The sequence below is a fragment of the Leuciscus leuciscus genome (genome assembly GCF_965113295.1).
Source record: "Leuciscus leuciscus genome assembly, chromosome: 7".
Classification (NCBI taxonomy): domain Eukaryota; kingdom Metazoa; phylum Chordata; class Actinopteri; order Cypriniformes; family Leuciscidae; genus Leuciscus; species Leuciscus leuciscus.
The window spans coordinates 21,146,067-21,158,262 of record NC_138731.1 but is presented as its reverse complement, the minus strand read 5'-3'; the positions used below and the strand labels follow the sequence as shown (position 1 = coordinate 21,158,262).

The 12,196-nt window shown below is 38.7% G+C and overlaps 1 protein-coding gene across 2 annotated transcripts in view; it reads right to left on the bottom strand.

Moving 5' to 3' along the window:
• The window catches only part of nrp2b (neuropilin 2b), a 73,455-nt gene that overhangs the window by 49,093 nt on the left and 12,166 nt on the right, over positions 1-12,196 (bottom strand). For both annotated transcript variants that reach the window (XM_082176480.1, XM_082176479.1), the window contains exon 3: positions 2,661-2,842. In XM_082176480.1, coding sequence (XP_082032606.1) covers positions 2,661-2,842 — 182 coding nt within the window. The remainder of the gene's footprint in view (positions 1-2,660; positions 2,843-12,196) is intronic.

The following is a 12,196-nucleotide window of genomic DNA, read 5'->3' as shown; positions in this document are numbered from 1 at the left end:
ATTTGTGAATGCCAGTGAATTGGCGTTACTGACGCTGGTCACATGATAATGACAACATGGCGGATGTAGTACGTCCAGATTATATTCATACTACACACATTCATACTATACAGAACGCACTTTTTTAGTGGTTGTGAAGTAATTACTTATTCAAAATAAGTACCTACTCAAGAGAGTATGCGATTTCAAATGCAGCACTTGTATTTAAAAAAAGAGTATGCGAAAAGAAACCGGATGACCAACTACTTTTGCAGAGATTCTGAAGTGCTTATTTGATGAACACTTTACTATCCCATGAGGCCACGGGAGAGGTTTAATGATGGGAAGTGAAGCGATGGAACTGACGTTGGTAGGTCACGTGACAGTAATAACATGACGGTTGTAGTAAATCCAAATTCCATTCATACTATATGGAATGTACAAAGTTTAAAGTTTGAATTCAAATATAGTACCTTCTCAGACAGTATGCAATTTTGGACGTATCGGATGTCTCTACGATCACTACTTCTCAAATTGTCAGAGGATATTTATTAATGACAAATAGAGGTGTTTATGGGAATCTTCAAGTCATTGAGTTAATTTTTCAAATTCAGTCCAAAAAAATCTCTTTGTTTTTGAACACGCACACATCCACACACACACACACTCCCACACATTTTCACACGCATCTTCTGAGTATAATGAGATCTTGTTAATGCCATGGCAACTCTGAGCTTCCACACGCCAACGGGTCTCATCATTATTGCTCGTTTATGATTAAAAAACATGCAACCTGCCGTTGTTATAGCGTTCATCACTTTCTTTGTTCATACCTCTGCGCTGTGTTAGCCAGGTTGCTATGGAGCTCTCACACTATCAGATCACACTCAACGGATTGTGTCATCACTTCCTCCGTAAAGCGGGAGGTGTGGGGCCTCTGTTAGCGATAAAGCGCTCGCTGATATCTCTCAGAGTCGGGTGTCCACACTAATGAGCGAGTTTAGCTTGTCATCTGCCTGGTGGATCTCATTAAGGATGTGATTTTGTGCTTCAGTCCCTCAGAAGCAACTGTCACTCCAACCCAGGCCTGGACCCTCCAACTGCACACTACTAACTGGTCATTTCCGACCAATGTCTTCCTCCAGCTTCATGACAGCTGTTCCGCATGAATATCCCAGTACACTACTGTGGTGAGCTAAGAGGAGAGACCATCACACATGTTGTGTTAGTAACCCCAGCTGCCCCCCACATCCACCCAGCCTCAGGGGAGGGTAGATCAGGAGTCAATTAAAGAGGCATTCCCGGAATGCTTTCAGAAGGTTGAAAAAGGAACAAGGGATGTCTCCGCACTGTTTATTTTGCCCGCCAGCAGCCGCCTTGATCTGAATTTGTGCCGGTGCATGTTGACCAGGCTCCGTGAAGGAGAGAGAAATCGTACCATGTCAGAAGGCACCAGGGGTCAGCTACAGTAAACCCGGTGGCTCAGAGGGCGTTCACACAAACAGTAGCAAAACCCAAAGTGATTTCCCTGCAGAAAGGTTTAAAATAATTGTCTGTTTTTGATTTTTAGCAACAGCAAAAACTTATTTGATTATTTTATTTTGATAAATAATAATGACAATAGAATAAGTTATGTTAAGTTATGGCCAATTGCGCAGACCATTAATAACATCAAGGCATCCAGCAGTGGGAACACCTACTAGTGACAACAGTTGTGCAAAATTTAGAATTGAAGAACTGGCCTCCTTTTAATTCATGAATGGGAATTTGAATTGGTCACACCCCACAGGAGGTGGAATTGGATCCATCCATCCATCCATCCATCCATCCATCCATCTTTTATTCAAACAATACCGTTATGGAATCATTCAGAGTTTGTCTAGATAAACCTTTTTTTTTTTTTTTTTTTTTTTGGTTATTTCAATTCTTTTAAATTTTACTTCCTTACATTCACATTCAAATTCTGCGTCCTGTTTGCAACATCAATTCAAATTCCAATTTAGGAACTGGAAAGGCATTCTAAATTCAATTCTGAATGGTGCATAACCCTGCTGGTGATAAACAGGGTAGTGACCTCCAGCGATAAAATCATTCCAGAGGAAAGGAGATTATAGTAACCTACTGCATTAACCAATAACCCATCACAGCCTTTCCCTCCAATCCATAAAAGCCATTTGGAACTTGTCATAAATGGTAATCCTTTCTTCCTGATTCTAAACTCTCCAATCAGAGCCTTTCCCTCCAGTTTACAAAAATAAATCTACACCTTTCCACCATGTAATAAAACTGGTGGGCTGTCAATGACACCACACTGACCAATAGGGACTTTTCCCTCCGATTGACAAAAGCCAATCAACACTTCTCAGGAAGGTGGGATTTGACACATTGCAGCCCATGCTGCAAGAAGTGGTGGGTAGATAAAGGAAGAGGTGAGGTACATGTTTCCTGTGTGAAAGGGAGAATTTGTGATACGTGTTACATAGACACAGAAATCCTGCTTCCTTTACAGGCTCAATGGACCCACATGAACTCACCCCACGCTGTAAACGCTGTGTTAGTACAAGCGCTAAAACAGAAAACCCTTGCTTCAAGCACACAGGAGAGATGCGTAAACAGCAGGCGAGGTTTTGACACCGCATTGTTTATGATGAACTACATCCTGCTGGGTAGCACCCGCTTACCTGTCTTATAGATTTCATAGCGCAGCGAAAACCCTGCCCCCTGGTGGGCGTAGTCTGAGACGAATTTGATGTGCAGAACGGGGCCTGAGGAGATGATCGCAGGGGGTGCGATGTTGCTGCAGTGTCTCCCCAACAGATCCGCGCTGTCTGAGTTTCCATCGCGGATCTCAATGAAGTCATACCTATGGAGAAAACCAAACACAAAGACTTTTATTCAAGAGGTCGGATGCACGGTTAACCATCAAAACGAAAGTTTATCCAAGTTGTGTCATTCTCTGAACGGGAATAGATACCAGTTTGACAGTTGTGCTCTAGAAACACTGGCTGATACGATAATTATATCCATGTTATAGCTGATTACTGATAAATGACCAATATTAAAAATGGATACTATTTTGTCCAAATAAATAAAATACAAATTAAATCAGTCATTTTAACTGCTACAAGTGAACGTATGACACCATTATAATGTACAGTATAAAAAAATACTTTGAGATTTGCAAAAGATTGCATTTATCAGTTTTTGTAAATTGGAAGTGGTTTTAAATATTAGCTTTAAGTGACAGCAATCTAAATAGAAAAATAGATGCAATGGGCATAAAATATCGATACCGATAAATAAAACATTACTAATATTGGTAGCAATATTTAATGCATTCCCAATTTGAGAGCAATCCATAATAACAGTCCCTTAAAGAAAGGTATTCCGAGATTTTCGCATTACTGTAAACACAACAGATGGAGAAGACACACAACACAATGTGTGTTAAAGGTTACCCCCCCACCCCACACACACACACACACACACACACACACACACACACACACACACACACACACACACACACACACACACACACACACCTCCCTCCCCCCACACTGTTAACTCTGGAAACACCAACAGCCTTGGAAGAGAAAATTACAATGGTATTGTAGTTAAAAGGTGTTTGATCTCAATTAACTATATGAAAATATGTCAATTATTCACATATTATACTTTCTGCCTGGTTAATAAATAAATTCTTTCTCTGAAAAGCTTTTCAGCAAAAGAGAAGGTGTATTATCTGCTCTCTTTTGAAAGGTGAATCAAAGAGTTTCTTTTTAAAATAATATAACAGACAGAAGGGATTCTGGGTCCAGCTGGCAGGCAGTGAGAGTAAAATACGTTGCTACAGTACTTAGCACAGCGCTGTAGTGTTAATAGGCTGAGGTTTATGTAGCTGTACTAGCAGAAGAGCGTGACTCCACACAGCATGCTGCGCCTCATTTAACCACCAATTCAGCAAGCCTGTGGACCCTCCGAACATCTGTACCCTTCAGCGCTGGAGAGTCATTGTCTAAAACACTGATCCAACTCAAGAGACAAGTGCACAGACAGAGAAATCAATGAGCCTCGAGTTGGAGAAACTATGCTTTCTCGCCTCTGACATATTTATTCAGTGTGGTGTATTCCTAGAGGACAAATGCATTGCTCTGTCATAGTTTGGGAGGCTTAATGGAGTTCTCAGTTATGATTCATTGATGTACCAACTCGAGTCTCACAGGTTTCAGCTAAAATTCCTTAAATGACATAAAAATACACACAAACAGGTTATTGACTACAGTAATATTGTAAAAAAAAAAAAAAAAAGATGTAGACACCCCTGTTTGCTTGTTGAGTGCTTGTTTTTTATGGGTTTATTTACACTACCGTTAAAAAGTTTGGTGTCAGTACATTTTTTACATGCTTTTCAAAAAAGTATCTTATGCTCACCAAGGCAGCATTTATTTGAAAAAAATACAGTAAAACACTAATATATTACAACTATTTGAAAGAACCATTTTTATTTAAGAACGTAATTTATTCCTGTGATGGTAAAGCTGAATTTTCAGCATCATGATCCTTCAGAAATCATTCTGATATGCTGATTTGCTGCTCAAGAAACATTTCTTATTATCGATGTTAAAAACTGTTGTGCTGCTTAACATTTCTGTGGAAACAGTGATACATTTTTTCCCAGGATTTTTTTTTTCTTCTTTTTGTTGAATAAAGAACGTTCAAAAGAACAGCATTTAAAAAATAATAATTTGTCAGTCACTTTTAATCAATTTAATGCATCCTTGCTGAACAAGAAGTATCAATTTCTTTCGAAATATCTTACTGACCCCAAACTTTCAAATTGTAATGTAGCTATAATTACTATACTGTAATTCAAAATAAACTGGCCACAATTTACAGGAAGCTGAACTGGAATTGGATTTGGAATTAAACAAAAGTGGAACTGACTGAATTCAATAGGTTGCACTGCAGTCTAGAAAATTAAGTGTTCTTCCATCCTGGTCCATTATTTACATTAAAAGCCTGTAAAACATTCAAACTTAAACTTCTTTAAACTTTCCAACTTTCGGTTTTCAAACTTTGTCTCGAGTGTACTAACATCTTAATTCCTTCGACCCTGTCTGTCTTCTATTTGACAGGTTGTGGGGTTCACAGAATCCGTAAGAATAAAGGAGGCAATCTCAGGAGCTGAAGGCACCAAACACTCTCCAATCAAACATTTGCACAGCCCTCCTCTGTGCCTCTGATAACATGTCCCACCTCAACTCGCACTTCTGTCTCTTTCCTCAAAATGACAGGACACTCTGTGATAAAGGATGAAAACATGACAGCGAGAGAGAGATGAAAGTACAGAGTAACCATCTGACAGATGCCAGCAGCTGTCTTTAACCTGCCTTAAACACACACCAGCACCATCAAATAAACGTCTTGGCACACAGAACACAACCACACAAACACTATTCTGTTCTTTTTTAGTGAACTTTCAGGTGCTTTTCATTTCAAATTAGTACAGAGTTAAAAGTTACTCTCACTTTTTCTGATTCATCACGGTCACCAATTAACTAAGACACAAACCCTCTTACAAAAACAACATTCACCTAACACTGAGGACACATGCTGTGTGGGACCATTACAGTCACATGGGTGGCAAACAACAGCACAAACACTGGCTTGTATTTGCAGTGGATGCGAGGGTAATACGATTTTCATGGATCTTATTCCTGAATGTTGTTACTATGGTGAATCTGTTTGGGGTGAGAATGCTGCCATTGTTGATCAACCCTGAAAAATGTGTTCATACTACGTAAACTCCACATTTTTGTGTGTCAAAGACTGATTCTGTTTTCTCTGTTGGCCACTTTTCCACTTGTTTTTCTTTTGATCTGCCTTGTTTTCGCTCTTACTTTGCACCAGCAAACTAGGATAAACACAGGCTTTGGCACCCTGAGCTTGTGTGTGTGTGTGTGTGTGTATGTGTGTGTGTACAGTATGTGTGTGTGTGCTCTCTAAATAATGTGTTTGACTTGACCACAGCAGAGTAAGTATCTGCAGATGTACCCCTCCTCCACCATCAGAGACGCATGCTAATTGCCTTTCACATGTTGTATCTATGAGCCAGTACTTTCTCACAACAGCACAATCTATTTTTTTGTTTAAAGCACAATTATAACAACGCAATGTTGACCAATGTGCTGTACAATCACACAATAAAATTACACAAATAAAATGTACTTTCAGACAAACAATGACTAACAACATCTGTTAAGAGCCTCTTGCCAATTAGCCTACTGAACCAAACGCTAATTCAAGTAGTGTAATTTCAGGTTTCATTAAAAATAACCTAAAGAAGGAGCCAGTCTAAGATGTAGAGGTAGATTATTCCAGCGCATTGGAGCTACAAATGCCCGGTCACCACTTAATTTCAACCTGGTCCTTGAAATAACTTATCAAGCATCAGACGTCCCCTGCAGATCCAGGCACAGTTTTGCTGACACAATGTAAAATGAGACTATTTTTTGTGGTTGACAGCAACATACTGTAAATGAGAGTCATATATCGAGTTTTTAGTAAAAGTGAAGGTAATTTTTGCACCTTTTTCTTTTTTGAGTGGATCAAATGGGTCGGACGTTGGCTCAACTGAGAGCAGAAGATAGGATGAAAGTTTAAAAGTTATTTTGTCATTATTTTTTCAATTCAGTTTGGAGGCATTAATGGAAATCACACATACCCCACCTTTATAATGCAAAATTTGCACCCTGGAATTGTTTTTCATGCGCTGTTTTAAATTGATATGTATATATATCCCTAGCTAAATATAAATAATAAAATGAAACACACTTTTACAAAAGACAAGAACATTTTTTGTTGCTGACTTCAAAAGATGTGCGTCCAATCAAACTTTATGGTATTTTGCTTGTATAAGTTCATTTGTGGCTTGGTAGAAGCTAGTATAATTAAACAAATGCCAACATGGACAGGTTGTGTGATGTATCATCATCCTTTAAAACCATAAAAAAAACTATGAAAGGTTGAAATAAGACCCAAACTACATTAAATATGAGTAATGTTTGGGACCGTGTTGATGGCAAAATCCGGGACTTGATGGACAAAATCAGTTGGAAAACCATAAATGTTCTGCTTGAGCAAGTTTTAAATAATTGTCTTGTTAGATTAAACAGTGCTTCACTGGATTTTATCAGGATTTTTATCCAATAGCTGTTCATCAAAAAACGCATTCTGGACATACAGTTTTACACTTACACAGATACTGGGCAGCTACAGGCCAGCAACCTTTTCTAAACCCACAACTACAGAATAAAATATAACTAAAAGAATTCACGTTTACATTTTTTAAAAATATCTCAGACTTTTGTATTACTTACTAGATGAATCGATTAAGATTCACTCCAAGTAAAAGGAAGTCTCTCCCGTTTGATTGAAAGTGAATAATCACAGGCTTTGTCTAAAAACCTCAATCTCACCCAGTGGAAGAATTAAAATGCTGAAAGTGCCTCTAAAATATTAACTGCTTGTCCGAGAGCATTCCCAGACCGTGCTCATCTACCATTTGTTTGGTCATAAAACCAGGAAAGGTATGAAGGAAGAAACAGAAGTGCTGCAATCTGAAATGTCAGAGAGAAATCTGGGATGATGGCTACTGAATCTTCCACTATACTCACAGTTCTAATGGAATATTGTACAATGCAAGCATAAACACACCAATCTAACCCTCTCATATCTAAGACCTTCTGGCCTGTAAGCCTAGCAAAGCCTGTAATGGTCATAACAGATATGCCTGTACTCTGAGAATGATGTGATATGTGTGGGAGACCTGTGTGACCCCCTTGAGTCCTGTCCGGCTTCACACCATCCATCGATTCTTCATTACAAGCGGAAAACGCGCATTGATCAGAAGGACCCCTGGGGAGCCGCACGGAGCGATGATATCATCCGCTACTGTTGGCCTCACTCGAGAGGAAATCTAGCTGTGAGGTTATATGCGTCCATTTGTCAAATCTATCACGGAAAAAGACCCACGTGGAGAGACAGAGCGGGAAGCTGCTGTGTAAAATTGTTCCTTTCATAGACGTTAACGTCAGTCACGAGCAATTAAGAGGCTAGTGCGTTCACACAGGGCTAGCGTACTGTAGTGTCGCTACTGTCCCCCGTGAGGTTACTACAGGAACAAAGGCAGCTGTCTCCGTTCCCCAGCTGGAGACGGTGGGGTGTCCCGGGGTCTGTGATCACTGCTCTGCATGTGCCTGGAGTTGAGAGGTCTAAAAATGCTCTCGAGCGATCCTCAGTTCGGATCTCCTTCATCACAGAAGACAATACAGAGGCCTTGGCTCACCTCGCTGTAGTAAGAGTGTGAAGCTAATATATATACATATATATATATATATATATATATATATATATATATATATATATATATATATATATATATATTAGGGGTGTAACGGTTCACAAAATTCACGGTTCGGTTCGATACGATACACTTGTGTCACGGTTCGGTACGTTTTCCATAGGCTACAGCAAAAATAAATAAATGCCAGAGAAATTTCCTTGAATTAAGTTTTTTTAATTATTATTTTATTTAATGAAACTAACATCATAAAGTATGATTTTTTACTGAGCAATAATGGAGCTATACTTGACTCTTCTTATGAGCATATAAAACAAAACAGCTCCTTGGACAAAATGAAATGTAATATTGTAGTAGTAGGCTAGTTATAAACAAAGGTTTATTTTAGTTCAGATTAACATTTGAGGGCAGCAATTGTATTCATAATGTCAAAATAAAACAGACGTAATGTTACTTGAAAGCATTATAGCCCACAATTCCTGACAAACTACCATACCTTGCAGTTAGTGTTACTACAGTAAATCCACGGTGAATGTTGCTGATTTGTGGACACCGGCCAGTTCATTAATGGCACGTTTCTTCCTGGTTTCCACGTCAGCGCTGTTTGATCCGTTAATAACAGAGAAATGTGCATGTTTCTCACTAGATCTCGCAGCGATGTTATTACTTCTGTGGCGAATTCAAAAAGCATTTGAAATTCAAATGCTTTCTTTACTGGTCTGGATCCCTTAGCGCGTGGTGTTGCTTGATCAGACTCGCGCATAGGGCTCGCGAGTCCCGCTTCACAGGTCAAAACTGATAAACGGTCCACACGAACACAATAAGAGTAGCTCAGTTTCGTTCCTTACATTGCATTTGCCAGTTGATGTTGTGGTCGCGCCAGCCTCTATGAGCGCGCTTGCCACCCGCGACGCGCCTTCATTTGAAATAACGAAATTTTGGTCGGCAGAAAAAATGGTCCAACGAACCGTTCGGTACGTAATGCGTACCGAAAACCGAACCGAAAGCCTCGTACCGAACGGTTCGATACGAATACGCGTATCGTTACACCCCTAATATATATATATATATATATATATATATACACACACACAGTCTTGAAGCCTCAGGGATTATCACTCGACTGAATTAATAAAATACCTGGGATGAAGGAGAACGGAATATCCATTCCTTATGTATTAATATGGTGATTATAGATAGTATCACAAACTGGAATACTGTGCCAGAGTGAGGAAAATAGAGTGTAAAGAGTGGGGAAGAAAAACAGATAAAGATGAGAGAGAGATAGAGAAAGCAAGTGGTAAAAGATAGAGAGAACCATGACTTCAACCTGCTCAGCCCCGTTTCTATACCCATGTCATTCAGTAGCTTTGCTGATCGCATTACAGATATATCATGATAAATCAACCCATGCTTATTATATTTATTCCACAATAATCTATTTATAATTTTTAGGAGCGGGGGCACATCTGATGCTGCGCCAAGGAGGCGTGGAACAATCTGATGAATTAGGATGAAGCTGGTACGACAAGTGAGGCGGTGTCTTTTGTATAAGCTCTGAGTGGTACCTGTAAACCTGGATAAATGTACTCTTTTGCATTGTGTCTGGTGCTTGTCATCCACCTGATATTTCAGAGAGCTCTGGATCTCATCACATTCTCTGGCAACAGGAGAATAACACAATACTACTTTTAAAGATGAACTACAGAGTACAGACATAAAGAATGTTTCAAAAGTAGAAAGTATGATTAGTGCACTCAAGATGCTGACTATGTAGGCAGCTCACTAGTAAAGTTCATGAGTGGGAAAAAGACAATTATGTTGCCCTATAAAATATCTTCTTTTAGCCAAATTGCTAGGTATCATTGCATGTATCCTTAACAGAAAAGACAATCCAATAATGCACCGCAACAATTATAAATAATTTATATATAAATAGCCAATGAAACAAATAATAATCAATACAATTAATATAAATATTTATATATAAATATATTTACATGAATATACATTTAATGCTATTAAAAATAAATTAAATAAATAATGAATAATAATTATAATAATTATAAATAAAAATAATCAATTAACTAATAATAAAATAATAATTAATAATAAAAATAGGTTATACTTTATTTTAAGTACTGAGTAATATTAAATAACAACATACTTATAAGGGTTAAAATAGGGTTTGGTTTAGGGTTAGTTGCATGTAATTATGCATAATTCACTGTTATTACTACAGTAACATTCAAGTGTAAGGACACTAAAATAAAGTGTTGCCTAAGAATGTTTCTTAAAAGCACTGATAAAAATGTTTATGTAAAATGTGTGCGCTCTGTATTGCAATGCTAGCTTAGCAACATGCTAACTTGAGTTGAGTGTGTCCCTCGCTGCTTTAAACACTGGCTACCTGCAAAGTGGCATCCTTTCCTTTAGTAACAAGTACTGTAACAACTTTTCCCACCTCCAGTCTCTACAGAAAACTGGAAATGCTGTGGAGGAAGTGTTTGCAGTGACAGCGTGGCTGGACTATCAACACTGCTTACCGCATCTACTGTATGTGTAATGAGAGAGAGAGTTGATGCTAACGTGGAATAAAGCAATGCTGAGAATTGGCCATGCCTTGGGAGATGAGTCATTTTAATCAGACACAATGTATGATGGGAAAGAAAGAGAGAATAAGAGAAGGGGAAATGGAATGAGAGAGACTAACATCAGTGATCATCACTGTGTTTACCAGGATTTTTAACTAGCTAATCAGTCCTCAGTCAACTATCTTTACTAGAAAAGCAATACTTGTGAACCAACTTCAAGCCAACAATATACCAGCCTGGACCAGTACGGAAATTCATGTAAGCATGATCTGCTCTTTTCAGATGGGTGGAGGAGGAGGAGGAATTACAAACCAAGGAGGAAAGAATGGTTGAAAAAGGAGCTTATGACAGAGTTAAAGGAGAAATGAATGGAAAGATGAAACATAAGGGTGTGGTGGCAGACGAGCAGACTAAACTTCATGAGGTCAAAGTAGAAATCATGTAGTGCAGCCAGTTTTCAGCAAGTGTGCATATAAACATCTGTCAGTTAGGACTCAGGCATGCCTGGATATGATCCCTGAGCTGCATAATCATATCTGACAGGGAAAACGCTTCAGGTTAAATAAATTAAGTATGGCGCTTAGCTGCTGATGGAGCCAGTTTGTGTCCAGTGGAAAGATACTGAGCTGTTACTACCTCGGGATCAACATAGATCAAATAAATAGTCTGCCCACAGTGTCTATACCACAATATGTGTGAAGGGTGAGAGCTTACGATGCATACAGCACTATCACGTCACACATGTTATAGAATGGTATTCTAGTCAGAAAAGACTGAAAAATGTGCTCATGTGGTAATATCTAAATTAATTGATTTCATTCAAGTCAAAAATCTAATTTAACATAACTGAATGATCCTTTATACATCCGTTTACAAGAACAAAACTATATTCACGGGTTAGCTCATGCTGTATGAAGGCAGGGTTGAATGGTTGTATAGTCTAGTCTAGTGGAACTGTCTCACTCCACCCTTCCCTCCGTCTGTAAGTCTCGACGACGCAACTGAACGATCTGTACACTTCACAAAGGGTTTGTTGTAACACCTCTCCAGTATGGCGTCACGTGGCAGTATTCTCTTGCAATGGAATGGAAGAATCAGAGGCGGCTGTGTTTTAAGCATGTTAATGGATAGATCATTTTACGACTTGTTTATTAAAGAAGTGCTTGTGTTAATCAGCATTAACAATTGTGATTATGTCGAACCCCAATATAACTCGATACTCCCAACTTTGTCCTTAATAATTCATTTCCCTGGCCAA